Source organism: Cavia porcellus, unplaced genomic scaffold, assembly GCF_034190915.1.
Source record: "Cavia porcellus strain 051 isolate PalLab524CR breed Dunkin Hartley unplaced genomic scaffold, mCavPor4.1 scaffold_30, whole genome shotgun sequence".
Lineage (NCBI taxonomy): Eukaryota > Metazoa > Chordata > Mammalia > Rodentia > Caviidae > Cavia > Cavia porcellus.
Window position 1 is genome coordinate 21917949 of NW_026947513.1, and position 14383 is coordinate 21932331.

Below are 14383 nucleotides of genomic sequence, written 5' to 3' on the forward strand. Positions count from 1 at the left end.
GCTTATTTTTTTTTTTTTTAATCGGTACCAGGGATCAAACTCATGACCACATACTTGCAAGGCAAGCGATTATGCCTCTGGGTTAAATCCCCAGCCCCTGCTTATTTTCTATTTATATTAATTACATGGACACTTTCAAATAACGGTAAGCGTTTTGAAAACAAGTATACAAAACAACAAGATAAGTAACGACCCCGCCAATTTTAGTTAATGTAGTCAAAAAAGAAAGTGAGCAAGAGACCTGAAAGAGCTTGTCACCTTGTGGTGAACACTGTTCCAGTTCCTTGCTCCTTTGGACCAAACTATTTCAAAATCCTTGCGCCTTCGTTTACCCGCACCGTATCACGAATTTTAATATGTTACAGACAAGAATGTAATGTCTAGAACTCAGGCAATTAGGAGATTTCGAAATGTGTCCCTGCCTCCATGATACTGGTATTAAAAGGTATTAAAAGGACAATGAGGCATCATGGGTTCGGAGAGTTGAGAGTACTTGTTAGCTTCGGCCTGAGGTTATCTCGAAAAACGCCTCAGAATATATGGGTTCTTCCCTGCCACTTTTCTTCCCATTTCCAATAACGGAGCACACATTTAGAAAAATTAAAGTAGTAAGCGCAGCGCCTCCAGCTCGTTTCTCCCAGGAATTTATCGGCTGTTAAGATGCAATTAGCAAAACGATTTCCAGGAAAGAGCAAAACTACAGGTGTAGGGGCTGGGGATTTAGCTCAGCGGCATAAGCACCTGCCTTGCAAGCAGGCGGTCGTGAGCTCGATCCCTGGTACCGATAAAAATGAAAAAGACAAAAAAAAAAAAAAATCAAAACTACAGGTGTGAAAACATAGGAAGCCACACCCTTCGACGAAAGCGAGGTTGGCTCCGAGAGGCACAAGATTCGCGCATATAGTTTACGTCACTTCCGCTCCCCCTGGCGGGCGGTGCTACATCACGTTACAATTTCCGGGTCACTGAGGCCGCCCCTAGGGGGGCAGACAGCAGTACTTGCTTCTGTTCAGTCTATGGAGTCAGTTGGTTGCGGTGGCGGCGGCGGCACGGAGGCAGGTGGCAGTGTCCGAGAGCGGGCCTCTGCCTCGCAAGGATGTTACCGGGCTTGGCCGCCGCCACTACGGCCCACAGATGTAGCTGGTCTTTTCTGTGTCGGCTCCGCTTGAGCTGCAGGGCCGCGTGCCGCGGCTCCAGCGACCGCCGGGGTGAGTGTCCTACGCCGGCCACGGACGGCCAGGTCGGGCTTGGCGTCGTTCGTCAGCAGCCTCAACCTCTCAGTCTTACTTTCGGGTCTCCTTTTTTAAAGTCAGCTCACCCAACTCTCAGGGGTCCTGACTAGGGTGTCTGATCTTGCCCCCGCCAGCGCCTCTAGTATAGGACCCCCGGGAATTTGTGGGCAGCTGGAGGGCGGGGTTCCACCTCTGATGCCTGCCAGTTTGTACCAGAGGAAACGTTACGTGCGCATTGTGGTGTCCGTGATGGTCCGCCGTGCAGTTGGAAATGGCGGATTCTGCAATTTCAGGGTATTCTGAGCTCCCTGACTCGCCTTCATTTAGCACTTTTCACTGAGGCATTTTTTCTCTGTTTTTGTTTTCGTACTAAACTCAAATTTCCTAAAAGAAAAGTGAGTGATGTCACAAAAAGCAAGAATTTTTCCCAAGAAGTTGAGGGCATCTCACAGTCGTTGAATGAATCCAATTTTGGACCGTAAAACAAAAGAATTTTTCAGTTGCACTGAACACTCTGATGAAAAATGTCTGTTGGAGCAGTAACCCAGAAAAGAGATGGTCGATGAGAATTTTGATCCCTCCTAAAATATTTTCTGACTCAAGTAAATTGTTCGAGAGGTTCCCAAATAGCACCGAACCTGCGCATTCTAATCAGGTTTACTTCGTCTTTGCTGTACGTTGATATGTTTACCATAAAACGGTAGGAATCTTAAAGACAGAACGAAATCCACCCTTGATCTAATCCCCCAAATTCTTGATAATGCAAAATTTTTATAGAAACATTCTCTTGAAATTCATGATTGAAAAACCTGTAGCGTGTTTCTGACCTCCCAACAGAAGCTGGAAATTGCTTTTACTCAGATTTTTAAGTAACCACAGTAACTTATCTGTGCAAGTCAATTATTTTGTACCATTTATTTACAATAAATTTAAAAACTTCTTAACATTCCAAATCTATTTTAGCATCACTGTTTTGGGGGCTTTTGGGTAGTGATAGAAAAGTGTAATCATTGAGTTTGTCCATATAGGCAGGATACTTGTTATCGAATAAACCATCCGCTTATCTTGTGCACAAGATACCCAAGTGCAGTTTCTAATATAATTGCTTCTATGAACCAAACAATTTTGGAATTTTACACTGAGAATACAGATAGTATGTTAACCTTAAATTTTCCTTTAAACTTAGGTAAAATGAGTTGAAGGTTTAATTTGTAATCCCTGTTGTCCATAGCTGTCATTATGCCAAAATTATATGCTTTTTGTCTTGTCTTTTTGAAACAGAGGTAATAATTACCTGACTTACCAGTCAGAATGACATTGCGGTTACTTGAAATGTTTATTACCATGAAAAGTTAAAATATACTTTTGCACAGAGAAACACTTACTGGATTAGAAAAATAATTTTGTGGAAATTTCAATAATACTGAAACATGGTTTTGAAAGGTAACTATGATTTTGGTAAAATGTAAAAACTAGGGCAGGGGATTTAGCTCAGTGGCATAAACACTTGTCTGGCAAGCGTGAGGTTGTGAGTTCGATCCATGGTACCAAAAAAAAAAAAGTAAAAACTAGAGAAAGAGTACTACTTAAATGAAATGCATGTGAGAAGAAAAAGAACTATTGACAAAAAAAAAAAAAAATCAAAAACACGTTTCTTTGAAAAAGTAAAATTTTGCTTTTTGCTGCTGAAATGCCTGTGTGGCTGGGAAAGTCTTTTAAGGCATGTACTTGCATTAGTTGAATACTTAAAAAATGAGAAACACTTTTGAAGGAAAACAGACAAACAAACTGAGTGTGCTATTGTGTACCTTTAATCCCAGCACTCTGGGAGGCTGAGGCAGGAGGACTGCAAATTTGAACCAACCTGAGCAACTTAAAGATTTAGTGAGATTCTGTCCATAGGAAAGGCTAGGCTAGGCTAGGCTAAGCCAAGCTGGAAAAGTAAGTCAGCGTGAAGGCTCTGGGTTCAAGTCAGCACTGAACAGAAAGGAAAATAGGATTCAGTGACAGCGCTGTCCAAAAGAAATGTGAGGGAATTAGGCCACATATATAATTTTGAGTTATCTGGTAGTCATGTTTTATTTTTATGTTTTGATGCCAGGGATCAGACTCACAACCTTGCACTTACCATGTGGGTGCTTATGCCACCAAGCTAAATTCCCAGCCCCAGTAGTCATACTTTAGAAAGTAAACATAGCAGGGCGTTGTGGTTCAGACCGATAAGTCCAGCTGTGTGGGAGATTGATGGCTGGAGGAACATAAACCTTCCCTGGGCATCTTAGAGCTTGTCTCAAACAAATAAAAAGGGCTTGGGATGTAGCTCAGTGCTCTATGGGTACTTCAGTGTGGTACCAGGTTCAATCCCCAGTATTGGGGGAAAAATAAGTAAGAGTAATTAAGTTAATTTGATTGTTTTACCCAGTATATTAAAAATATTTCAACATGTGTTTAAAAAGTTGTTTGATCTACCGTGCCTTCCCTTTTTGTATTAAGTCTAAAAAAATACAAATTCAGTGTGTATTTTACATTTACAGCACATCTCAATTTGTAATAACCATACTTCAAGTGCTCAACATATAGTGACTATTGAATAATGTAGTTGTGGAGTTAATATCCTTAGTTTAGAATAAAGCTTTACAGAACAGTGTACATTCCAGTGGGAAAATGGCAAAAGAAATGCAAAAGGAGTACATAAAGAAGTCCAATAAATATGCAAAATGTACTCACTAAAAAGAATGTTGACATTTGAAGGATTTTATTACTGTTTGTCTTGTATTGACTAAGGTTTCATAATGATAATACCCATATTGAAGGTATAAGAAAACAGGAACTCTCTTACTATTGATTGGGAATGTATAGTTCAACGTTGTTTTGAGAATTATTCTTTGTATAAAAAGAACTTTGAAAAGTTTGTGTCCTCTGACCTAACAATTCTGCTTTAAAGAATTTACATTAAATGATCAGATACATATTAAAATTGTACACAAGTTCACTTAAATGGTAATAATTTTGTAGCTCAGTTATAGGTAAGAAATAGAAACTGAAATATTAGTGATGTATTAAGGGTTGGTTATATGTGCAGCTTTTAGTTTTGAAATACCATAATTTAGAAGAATCATGTGATAATAGGAAGATTTTTCTGTGTTATATAAAACCTTAGAAAATACTGTGATATTAACAGTGGGTTTCTGGATATCTAGGAAGATCTGTGTTTCTAAATATTAAAAATGTTAGTTTTCATGTCCCTTTAAAAAATTTCACACTATATAAAGCACATACTTATTTTTCATACATTTACCTTTTGCCTCATTTGACAAAATTTTGAGATGAGAAAGTGCTTCTTTGAATTTTTTATGCAAGATTGACATACATAGTTTTGCTTGAATTGAAATTTAGTAAAAGTGTAAAAATAACACATAGAAATTAAATCTTTTTATATTATTACTATTTCTAATCTAGCATTTATTATCATGAGTATTGAAAATTTAACTTTTAACCCCAGCAGAGGTAAGTTGTGCCCAGTCTCTTAATAACTGAGAACATTTACAGTTATAAGACCATTTTGACAGACTGACAGGATGATTCCATGTACACTAAGTTCATGATGCAATTTCTTGTACTTAACTATAAAGTGAAGTTAACTGTAGTATGTGTCTGATAGGGATTTGCAAATGAGGATCATTCTGCAAAGAGATGCCAGACATTGTTGTAATGTAGTGCTGAAGGAGTTTCCACCTTTATCACACAGATATTCAGAGAAAGAAAATATAAAGTGCTGTATTAGAAAGAAATGATGGGTTAGAACAAAACCAAGAAGGGCTGTTTCATTAGATGTGCTGGCTTTCATCATTTTGGGGATGGGTGTTAGATATGATGACTGTGCTCAGTTAAAGGAGATGCAGGCTGGGTGAAGTTGTGGGGGAAAGAGCAATCCTGGCAGAGTGAAGGAACCGTGAATGATATTCTGGAGCAGAAAGGATTCTGCTGTGATTGGGTTTTGCAAAGTGTGGTAGGATAAAATGAAGTTTGAGACTTGTTAGACCCTTTTAGGCTCAGTGTGTTTGATGTTTTCTTGTTTTTTCCAAGCCAATGTTGAAAAGAATTAAGCAAGACAGTAAAGATGTATGCCAGGATGCTGTGTAGGAAACTGTCAGTGTCTCATATTTATTGTTCCTTCGTCAAAAAAGATGACTTGTTCCTTACTGTCAGCTATAGTTCTCTAGGCTGAGTCACACTTTTATTGGCTAGCTGATGAGTAGGCAGCATTTCCTGTGTTTATGGCTAACAGAAAGGATAAAGTAAACTACATGGATAATCAGTGTATTAATGTCACATCGACTGTATCACAAGTGATGATGATGTTAATAAGGCCTTGATGCAGTTCCATATAATTTAGCAATTTAGTTTCTTTTATCTTAGACAATTTTTAAATATAGAAAAGTATAAGAAATAAAAGTTATATGTAATCTAGGTATTTTATTAGTCCTATAGTTAAAATCATTGCATTAGTCTCCCCTACCCCATGTAATTTTGTGTTTCATTTTCCTAGATCCTCACCTTCCCTCCTGCTTGGGATATGAACCAGTGGCCTATGACTGTCACTGAGCTATGTCCCCAGCCCATTTCCTTTTTATGAAAAGTTTAATTGTTGGGGGCTGGGGATTTAGCTCAGTGGCACAAGCACCTGCCTTGCAAGCAGGCAGTCGTGAGTTCGATCTCTGGTACCGATAAAAAAAGGAAAAAGACAAAAAAAAAAAAAAAAAGAAAAGAAAAGTTTAATTGTTAATAACTACATAATGAAAATATAGGACCCTTCAATAACTTAATCATTTTTCTCTTAAAGATATTCATTTCTGTTTTCTATTGTGGTTAGTCATACCATCAAGAACAGTCTTTGTGTCTTGTGTGATTTTGTATTTTAAAGTCATACTTTGTCAGAGCTTTAAAAATAAGTATAGTGATGAGTAGTTTTTATATGTCAGTGCTTTAGAAGTTTTTTTGGGAAAAAAAACCTCCAGAAATAGTCTCTTAGGTAAGGAGACATCATCTGGAAGACTTATGATACAAATTTGACTTTAGTCCTGAAATTAGCTGTAAATACACCCAAACCACAAGGAATCTTTTTGTTTTTAGTTATACTTGTAGAAGCAACATGTGTAGTAGTAGACTGAATTGTAAGTTTGTATGGGGAAAGGAAATTTCTTTTTGTTTTTTGTTTTTTGTTTTTTTACTAGTCTAAACATGAATGCCAGGTTTTCTTTGGAAACCAGAGTAAGTGGAAGATGGCAAGCCAGAATGGAGAGAGAGAATTGGTAATCAGTAGCAGTGTTATTAGAAGATACCAAGGTGAAAGCAGTAAAGTAAAAGCAGACATGTTTTAACTACTGGTGACTGTTGCTATTAGACTAATAAGAGTAGCTGAGCAATCTTGATGAAAAATACCCTTTAAATATATAGGAAAAGTCTTTGTCCAGATCAAGAGAGTAGTCAGTGTCAACGTAAGGATTAATATTCTCTATGCACCTTGTTTTAGACGTTACTTTGAAGAAAGGGTTATTTGTATGGTTTTATTTGTTTCATTCAATCAAATGTGATCTTACATAGTTTTAAAGATATAAACAGTTTTCAGCCTTGTATTAATAATGCCAAACATGTATATTTTAAAGTTGCTGATACTTGAAATTCTACAAATTAAAACTTGAAGACTTCAAAATAGCAAGGGAGCTATCCGAGGTTGCTAGGACAGACGGATTTGAAGAGCCCTCTACTGGTTAAAAATGGAACACTGAGCATTCTGGATAATAACTGAAATGAATTGAAACACTGTATCGAATAATGTTTAAATATATGAAATTGTAAAGACTTTTTTCTCCATCCTGGGAATTGAATTTAGGACCTTATGCCTGCTAGACAACTGCTGCACCACTGAACTACATCCTCAGCCCAAACCTGTAGTGATATACACACAAACCCAAAACTGTGTCACCAGGGTAGGGTGGTAGGTAATGAATTTACTGTTTTGAAAACTGGTCAAAAAAGGGTATGAATGAAAGCATTTATTATTATGTAATTTATACTATTTGGTAACTAAGGGGAATTGTCTCTTTGAAGAGGTATTTTGACTAATAGATGAAGACGTGACAAATTAAGATGTCATGGTTTTGTAACCACCTAATGAATACATAGTTCTGGGTATTGAATAGCAGTAGATATTCCACCAACACAAAGTGACAACCAAAATTTTTTTGTGTGTGGTGCTAGGGATCAAACTAGGGCCTGAACAACGCTAGTCTAGTGCTGTGCCACTGAGCTACTTTCCCAGTTCACATTGTGAGAGTCCTGTCACTACTTAAAAGGGGTCATCCTCATAAACCTGAATTTAGAGGAAGCCTTTACACCCATATATTTATAAAACACATAGAAGAATAGGTTGAAAACCAGGAAAATTTGATCAGCAAAATTCAGTCTAGGACAAAAGCAGTATGGACAACCTGGCTTGTTCAGTATTAAAAACGCAGTTAGAAAATAATACATTCTGGGGAACAGTGTTAGCTCAGTGGTAGGGTGCTAACCTAGCATGTGTGAAGCCCTGGTTTGATCCCTACCAATGAAAAGAAAAAAAAAAAAGACATTCTGTAACTTAAAAGAAATTTAAAAGACATCTCAATCACTGTTACGTGTTCCTTATTTGGATCTGTTTACAGAGAAACTGAAAAGTTATAACATTTGTAACCAGTAGAAATTTGAAATTGAATATATGTGAGATTGAGGGACTTTTAAAAAAAATTGTAATGGTGGTTTGATTTAAATTCTTGTCTTTTAGATATATGGAAATAGCTATGAATGAAATTAATGTTTAATATTTGTTTCAAATTATTTTACTGGTGTGAAAACACTGATACAAGCAGAGATGAAACAAGATTCATCCTGAGTTGGTAATTGTTGATAGTAAACAATAAGTATGTGGAAGTTTATTGTACTGTTTGTCTATCTTTGCATATGTTTGAACTTTTCTTTAATCAGATATTTTAAAGACTAATGAGAACCTTGAAAACCCTAATAAAATCAAGTGATAGAAACAAGTCCTCTTGTGAGGTTTTTTAGACAGGAATGCTTCCTCTAACCTTAGCACAAACTGCAAAAAAGTTTCATCAGTAGGTTAAAAAACAAAGTGTGGCATAGCGCTCTTCTTAGGTAATAATTACAAAAGATATTTTTAATAGGGTTGAAAAGTTGACACTAGCTTCCATATTGAAGAACATGCTTTTCTGTGCATTTTAAAAATGAGAGTTGTCTTTATTTCTCTTTCACTAATTTGCTAGCACTTTACATATCTTAGTGTATACAAATCTTCCATTCTTATTTTTTAATTACTCAGCCTTTCATCCAAACATCTAAATATTAAAACAGAAACAATAAATATGCTGAAAGAGGAGGGAAAACTCTTGAAGACGTTGGTATAGATAAAGATTTTATGAATGAAACCCTGGTTGTATAGAAACTATCACAAAGAATCAACAACTAAGGTCTTACTAAAAAACTTTTTCACAGCAAGAGAAATCACCAACAGTGGAGAGACAACTCATAATGTGGGAGAAAATGTTTGCCAGCTGTACCTCAGACAGAGGATTACTATTGAGAACACAGAGAACTCAAAAAAAAATCAGCCCTCCTATATTTAAAGACAAAATCTAGAAATGGGCAACTGAAATGAATATACACTTCAGTGAAGAACACAGCAAGTAAATATATGCAAAACTGTTCAGTGTCACTGTTTATTTGAGAGATGCAAATTAAAATAACGCTAAGATTCCACTTTACCCCAGAAAGAATGGCTATTATCAAGAAATCAGCCAATTACAAATGCTGGTGGGATTGTGGGGGAAAGGAACCCTTCTCCACTGTTGGTGGGAGTGTGGACTGCTGCAACCACTGTGGAAATTGGTGTCTACACCAGTGTTCCTCAGAAAACTAGAATTGGAGGCCCCATTTCAACCCAGCTTATTCCTTTTTGGGATATTTTCCCACAAGTATTAAATCATATCACAGCGATATATGTGCTCTCATGTTTACAGCGGCACAATTTTAATAGCTAGATCATGGAAACAACCTAAATGCTCATCTACTGAGGAATGGATAAAAAAGATGTGGTATTTTTTACAAGAGAGTACTACTCAGCCATAAAGAATGATAAACTTGAGACTTGTGGGTAAAGGATGCATTTGAGGCCATACTCAGTGAAATAAATAAGAGATGCATGTCTAAACATTGCATTCTTTTATTAGTGTGAGAAGCTGAAGAAACAATATACTTTATATATAGATATATGAGGATGTATACGGAAGATTTTATTAAGATAGTTATACTACTGATTTCTCTGAACTCATTGAAGAAAGGTTTGTGGTGGGATTGTTCGGACAATTAAATGCAGATGTACTCAGTAACTGATTTGAAGATAACAATATGCAATGTATATATCATTGCTACCCCTAATTATCATGTTTTGAAATTTTGGTTTTTTTCTTTTTCAAAATAAAATTGAAAAAATAGATTCACTTGTGAGGCTGAGGCAGAAGGATGCTGCAAGTTCAAGGCCAGCCTAGACTACATAGCAAGACCATGTCTCAAAAAAAAAAAAAAAAAATGAAAATAACTGGGCCTTGAATAATTTTCCAAAAAAAAAAAAAAAAAAAAAAAAAAAAAAAAGGGCGGCAGGGGCGGGGGGAGAATAAATTGATGTCAAGAAATTTTCCAAGAAAATAAATTCTAAGCCTAAAACTTGAGTGACTGCTACTTGTCCAATTTCCTTTGTTCTCTTCAAGTTATCTTCAGCATTCACAATGACTTATGTTCTCCTGTGATCCATTAAAATGATTGTATTTCAGAAGATATAGATCTGCACACCCACACATATGAATCAGAAATTTTAGATCATTAATAAGCATTAGAAAAATTTCACCTCTTAAATGTTCAATCTTCCACCCTTGGAGAAACTGGATTGTCTATAATGATATGATTTCATTATTCACCTAAAGTGTTACAATATATGAATTGTATATACACAGAATTTTTGAGTTCTTTCAAAAAGGGGGATTCAAAGTACTCATAGTAAAAGCAAAAGAGAAAGAGGGTCACAGGAATATAAAGACAGGTTTACTTTTCTATCACTTCTGTAAAATTGTAGCCTATAAGTCATCCTAGTCCAAATGCTTCATAATTAGTCCTTTTTGTGCTCAATTAGAATTTCCCCCTATGGAGACATCTCACCAAATGTTGATCTAATTATCTGCTTAAAAATCAGTGACAGTATGAATGACTGATTAATATAATTTACTTGCCAGGCGTGGTGGCACAAATATATATATATATTTCACTTATTGATTGTTAGTGAAAGAGAACTAGATCTCCAGCTAGTAAAAAGAGGATGCAGGATAATTTCTGAGTAGGAAGTCCTCCCCGACCTCCCTAGCCCTTTATTCTGAAAAATACATTTATGCCAAAAATAAGTTTAGCACATCACCAGTATCCAAAATAAAGACTGTATTACATATATATTACATATAAGACACTTTTCAAAATAACTGAATAGTATGAATGTTCTATTTAATTTCATGTATTTTTAAACTTTTCTGTATAAACTTATAAAATGGAAAAAAGTTGAAATATTGTCTAAACTTTATCTTTACAAAATGTGGTTCTTTATGCATCTAGGCAGATAACCTCTGAGAAGAAGGTGGGTTGTTCATTGTGCAGCTGGGAATTGGTTTGAAATTAAAATAATGTTTTTTTTTGTCTGGTTTTTTTTTCTTTTAGAATGGCAGAATTTGGTGACATTTGGAAACTTTGCATGCATGGTTCCCTATCGTCACCCACATATTTGTACACTGAGCCAAATAAAGTTGTACTCTACAAATATCCAGAAAGAAGGGCAGGGATCACAAACACACAGAGTAGAAAAGGTACCATCTTTTGGTGAAACAGGTATGTATAAATCCTTTTAATATATACACTTGAATGTTTTATGTAAAAATTACTTGTTTCTTGAATATTTGATAAAACTAGACTGATATTTTCTTTGTAGGAGCTATTAAATTGCTGATTTAATTTCTGTAATTCTACTTTTTTATTCATGTATAGTGAGTTCTTTTTTTTTCTAGGTATTTGTCCACTTCAAATTTTAATATATTTCTTTAAAGTTCATAATAGTCTATGAATTCATGACCTTACGCTTGCCAGGCAGGTGCTGTGCCACTGAGCTGTATCTCCAGCCTTCTATTTACCCTAAATTCTAAATTGCAGATGTACTTATGTCCTTTAGCTTTAAGGTTTTTTAATTCTGTTATCCCCTCTCCTCCATGCACACTCCATGCACACTTGTTTAGAATTTTTCTACTCTATGTCTATCCTTCAAAGTCTAAAAGGTAATTATTGATGTTTACTTTCCTTTATAAAACTACAAAGAACTTAAAGGGTGCTTTAGCTCTGATCACTTTCTCAATTTACATGTTATCTGTTGGCTAATATTTTGTATCTATTCTGTTCTTCTATAAAATATACATTATAATTTATTTAGATTTATCTAAAATATTTATTAACCACTTTTTTCTTATTTCTGCAATCTTTCTGTCTTATGTGAATCCTATAGAAGTTCCTTTGGATCAGGATCTTTTGTGGCACAAGTACATTTAAAACATTATTCTGGTGTATTTTGGCTTCTCATTTTGGCTTTTGTTCTGCCTTTGTTGTTACATCTTTTCTATTTGTTTTAAAAATGTCATGACCTTTGTTTTTAAAAGTTGTGTATCAATGACAGTTTTACTACTTAGTGACTGAATATATGTTTCTTTGTATTTTTCCTGCTTGAGATTTATTGGGATTATTGGATCTGAGGATTGATATTTTTGTATAACTCTGAAACTGCTATTATCTCCTCAGACACTCTTTCCCTGCTTCCCTATTATCCTTCTCTGGAACTCGAATAGGAATATATTAGATCCTGTCTGTTTTCCTTGTCTGTAAACTAAATCTCTGTCGAATTTTCTGTTTATCTTTCTGGTTTACCTTCTAAATTATTTCCTTGGGTATACATAGATCACTCATTTCTTCTCTATCTGCTCATTGGTTGTGCATGCTGCATTTTTAATTTTAATTATTATATATTTCATTTCAAGAAAACTTTTCCTCTTTCCTTGGTTGGTCTCTAATTCTTTGCTTACATATTCACACTTTCAAAAACTAATTTAAAAACATTAACTCTAAATCTAATTTTTGTATTTTGTGACTGGAATTCTTTTTGGTTCTTACTACGTATCATTTTTTCTTCTCATTTTTGTTCTTATTAATGATGCTATACTTGTGTTTTGTAACTGTGAGTTGGTTGCTTTTCATGCAGTTTTTCTGTCTTGATACTGATGTTTTATCTGGGTTGAGGATGTATTTTTACCTAACGGATTTGCTTTTGCTTCTGTTAGCTGATGCAACTTGGGATCATGTTAAATCAAATTCTGTACCTCAGATATTTTAGTCTACATTGTGGCACGATTTTGCACAGCATACTGTGTGAAGATTGACTTGTCCTAAGATCTTCAGGAAAGTGTTTTTTTTCTTCCTTGCTACTTACCACCAAAGTAGAGGCAGGTCTGTTTCCTTACTGTTCTGTTCTGTAGTTGTTATTTATTTCGAGTTCACAAGTATACCTCTTATGAAGCCTTGTTGTCTGGGTATCTCCTGTGCCAGTCCCCATCTTGAGTAGAAGCTAGCCCAACTCTCTGGTCTCTCATGTCCTTTGCCTCTATGGAGGTAGACATTCAAACAATACAAGCTTCAACGGTAATCACTGGGGAAAAGCTGGCTTTATTGTGCTGTTAGTCTGTAGGAGGTCCTGCTTTCACTTTGCTTTTGTCCTCTTTGAATTCTTCCTCCTCATACATTTAAAAAATTTTTGTTCAAGATATCTACTCTGTAATGCAACATTAAAAGGAAGCTGTTTATTTGCTTATTGATTAAAATTTTTATTTAGAGAAAAAGGCAAAAAAGGGTAGAAATAGTACAGAATTTCAAAAAAAGTAAGAAATCACTAGTTGATAAATTACATATTGTTATCTTTGAAGTAGTTGCTCAAGTCACAAAATCAAAGCATAAAAAGTGGACAAACAGGCTGGGGATTTAGCTCAGTGGCCTAAGCACCTGCCTTGCAAGCAGGTGGTCATGAGTTCGATCTCTGGTACCGGTTTAAAAAAAAAAAGTGGACAAACAATGACAGTACATTGATTAATTTAATATGGCAATAAATAGTAATCTCCATTACTAAAGCAGAAACTAAGCAAAAAGTATTTTATAATAAGTACTAGAATGGGGAAATTCAGTGTATTGTAGGAGCACATGGAAGGGACCCCTTAGTCTTGAGTACTTAGGAAAGATTTCTGTAAAGAAATGATATCAAATTAGGGGCATGAAGAAAAGTAGGTATTGGCATGAGGAATGGCTAACATTGCAAAGGAGACTAAAAGTGGTAATACAAGTAAAGTTCTAGGGGCTGCACTAATGGTAATCCTTTTTTAGGGGAATAGATGAAGTCAGGAGATTTAGAAGCTGAACAGTTAGGGTATGGTAGTTACATTTAGAAGATGGAAGGAAAAGTAAAGGACAGTGCTTGGTTATTGCATCAGACAGCTGTATAAATCATTTCATTGATTTGTATAAGAACAAATATCACTGAAAATATTTTAATGATATGTTAATTTGGTTTTGGATAGCTGGACTGTGTGAATCTGATGAGAGTTTATATTCATGTCCATTTTCATCTATTACTCTCTTACTTGTTCATTATGTTTCAACTAAGCTGATCTCTTAGTTGGTTCTTGTGGGACCTTTGCTCTAGTTACTTTGTCTTTCCAAGGTGCCCCTATTCACATGGCTGACCCTTTCTAGTTATTCATGTCTTTGTTTTATGGGAATTGATCTCATACTAGGATGTATTCCACCCTCTTTTTAGTTTTTGAGACAGTGTCTCACTAAGTCATAAAAGTTGGGCTTGAACTTGCAGTCTGCCTGCCTCAGCCTTCCAGAATCCTAAGATTACAAATGTGAGCCATCTTGTCCAGCTAAAATTTTAGTTGAAATATCAGGTTTGCACACAGGTATTTTTAAAT

The 14383-nt window shown here is 35.5% G+C and overlaps 1 protein-coding gene across 1 annotated transcript in view; it reads left to right on the forward strand.

The window, feature by feature from the left end:
• Nucleotides 1-949: 949 nt before the first annotated feature.
• Nucleotides 950-14383, forward strand: part of Slc30a9 (solute carrier family 30 member 9) — an 83590-nt gene continuing 70156 nt past the window's right edge. The window contains exons 1-2 of the mRNA XM_063240564.1: nt 950-1208; nt 11046-11213. Of these exons, the coding sequence (XP_063096634.1) occupies nt 1097-1208; nt 11046-11213 (280 nt within the window). The 5' untranslated portion in view covers nt 950-1096. The remainder of the gene's footprint in view (nt 1209-11045; nt 11214-14383) is intronic.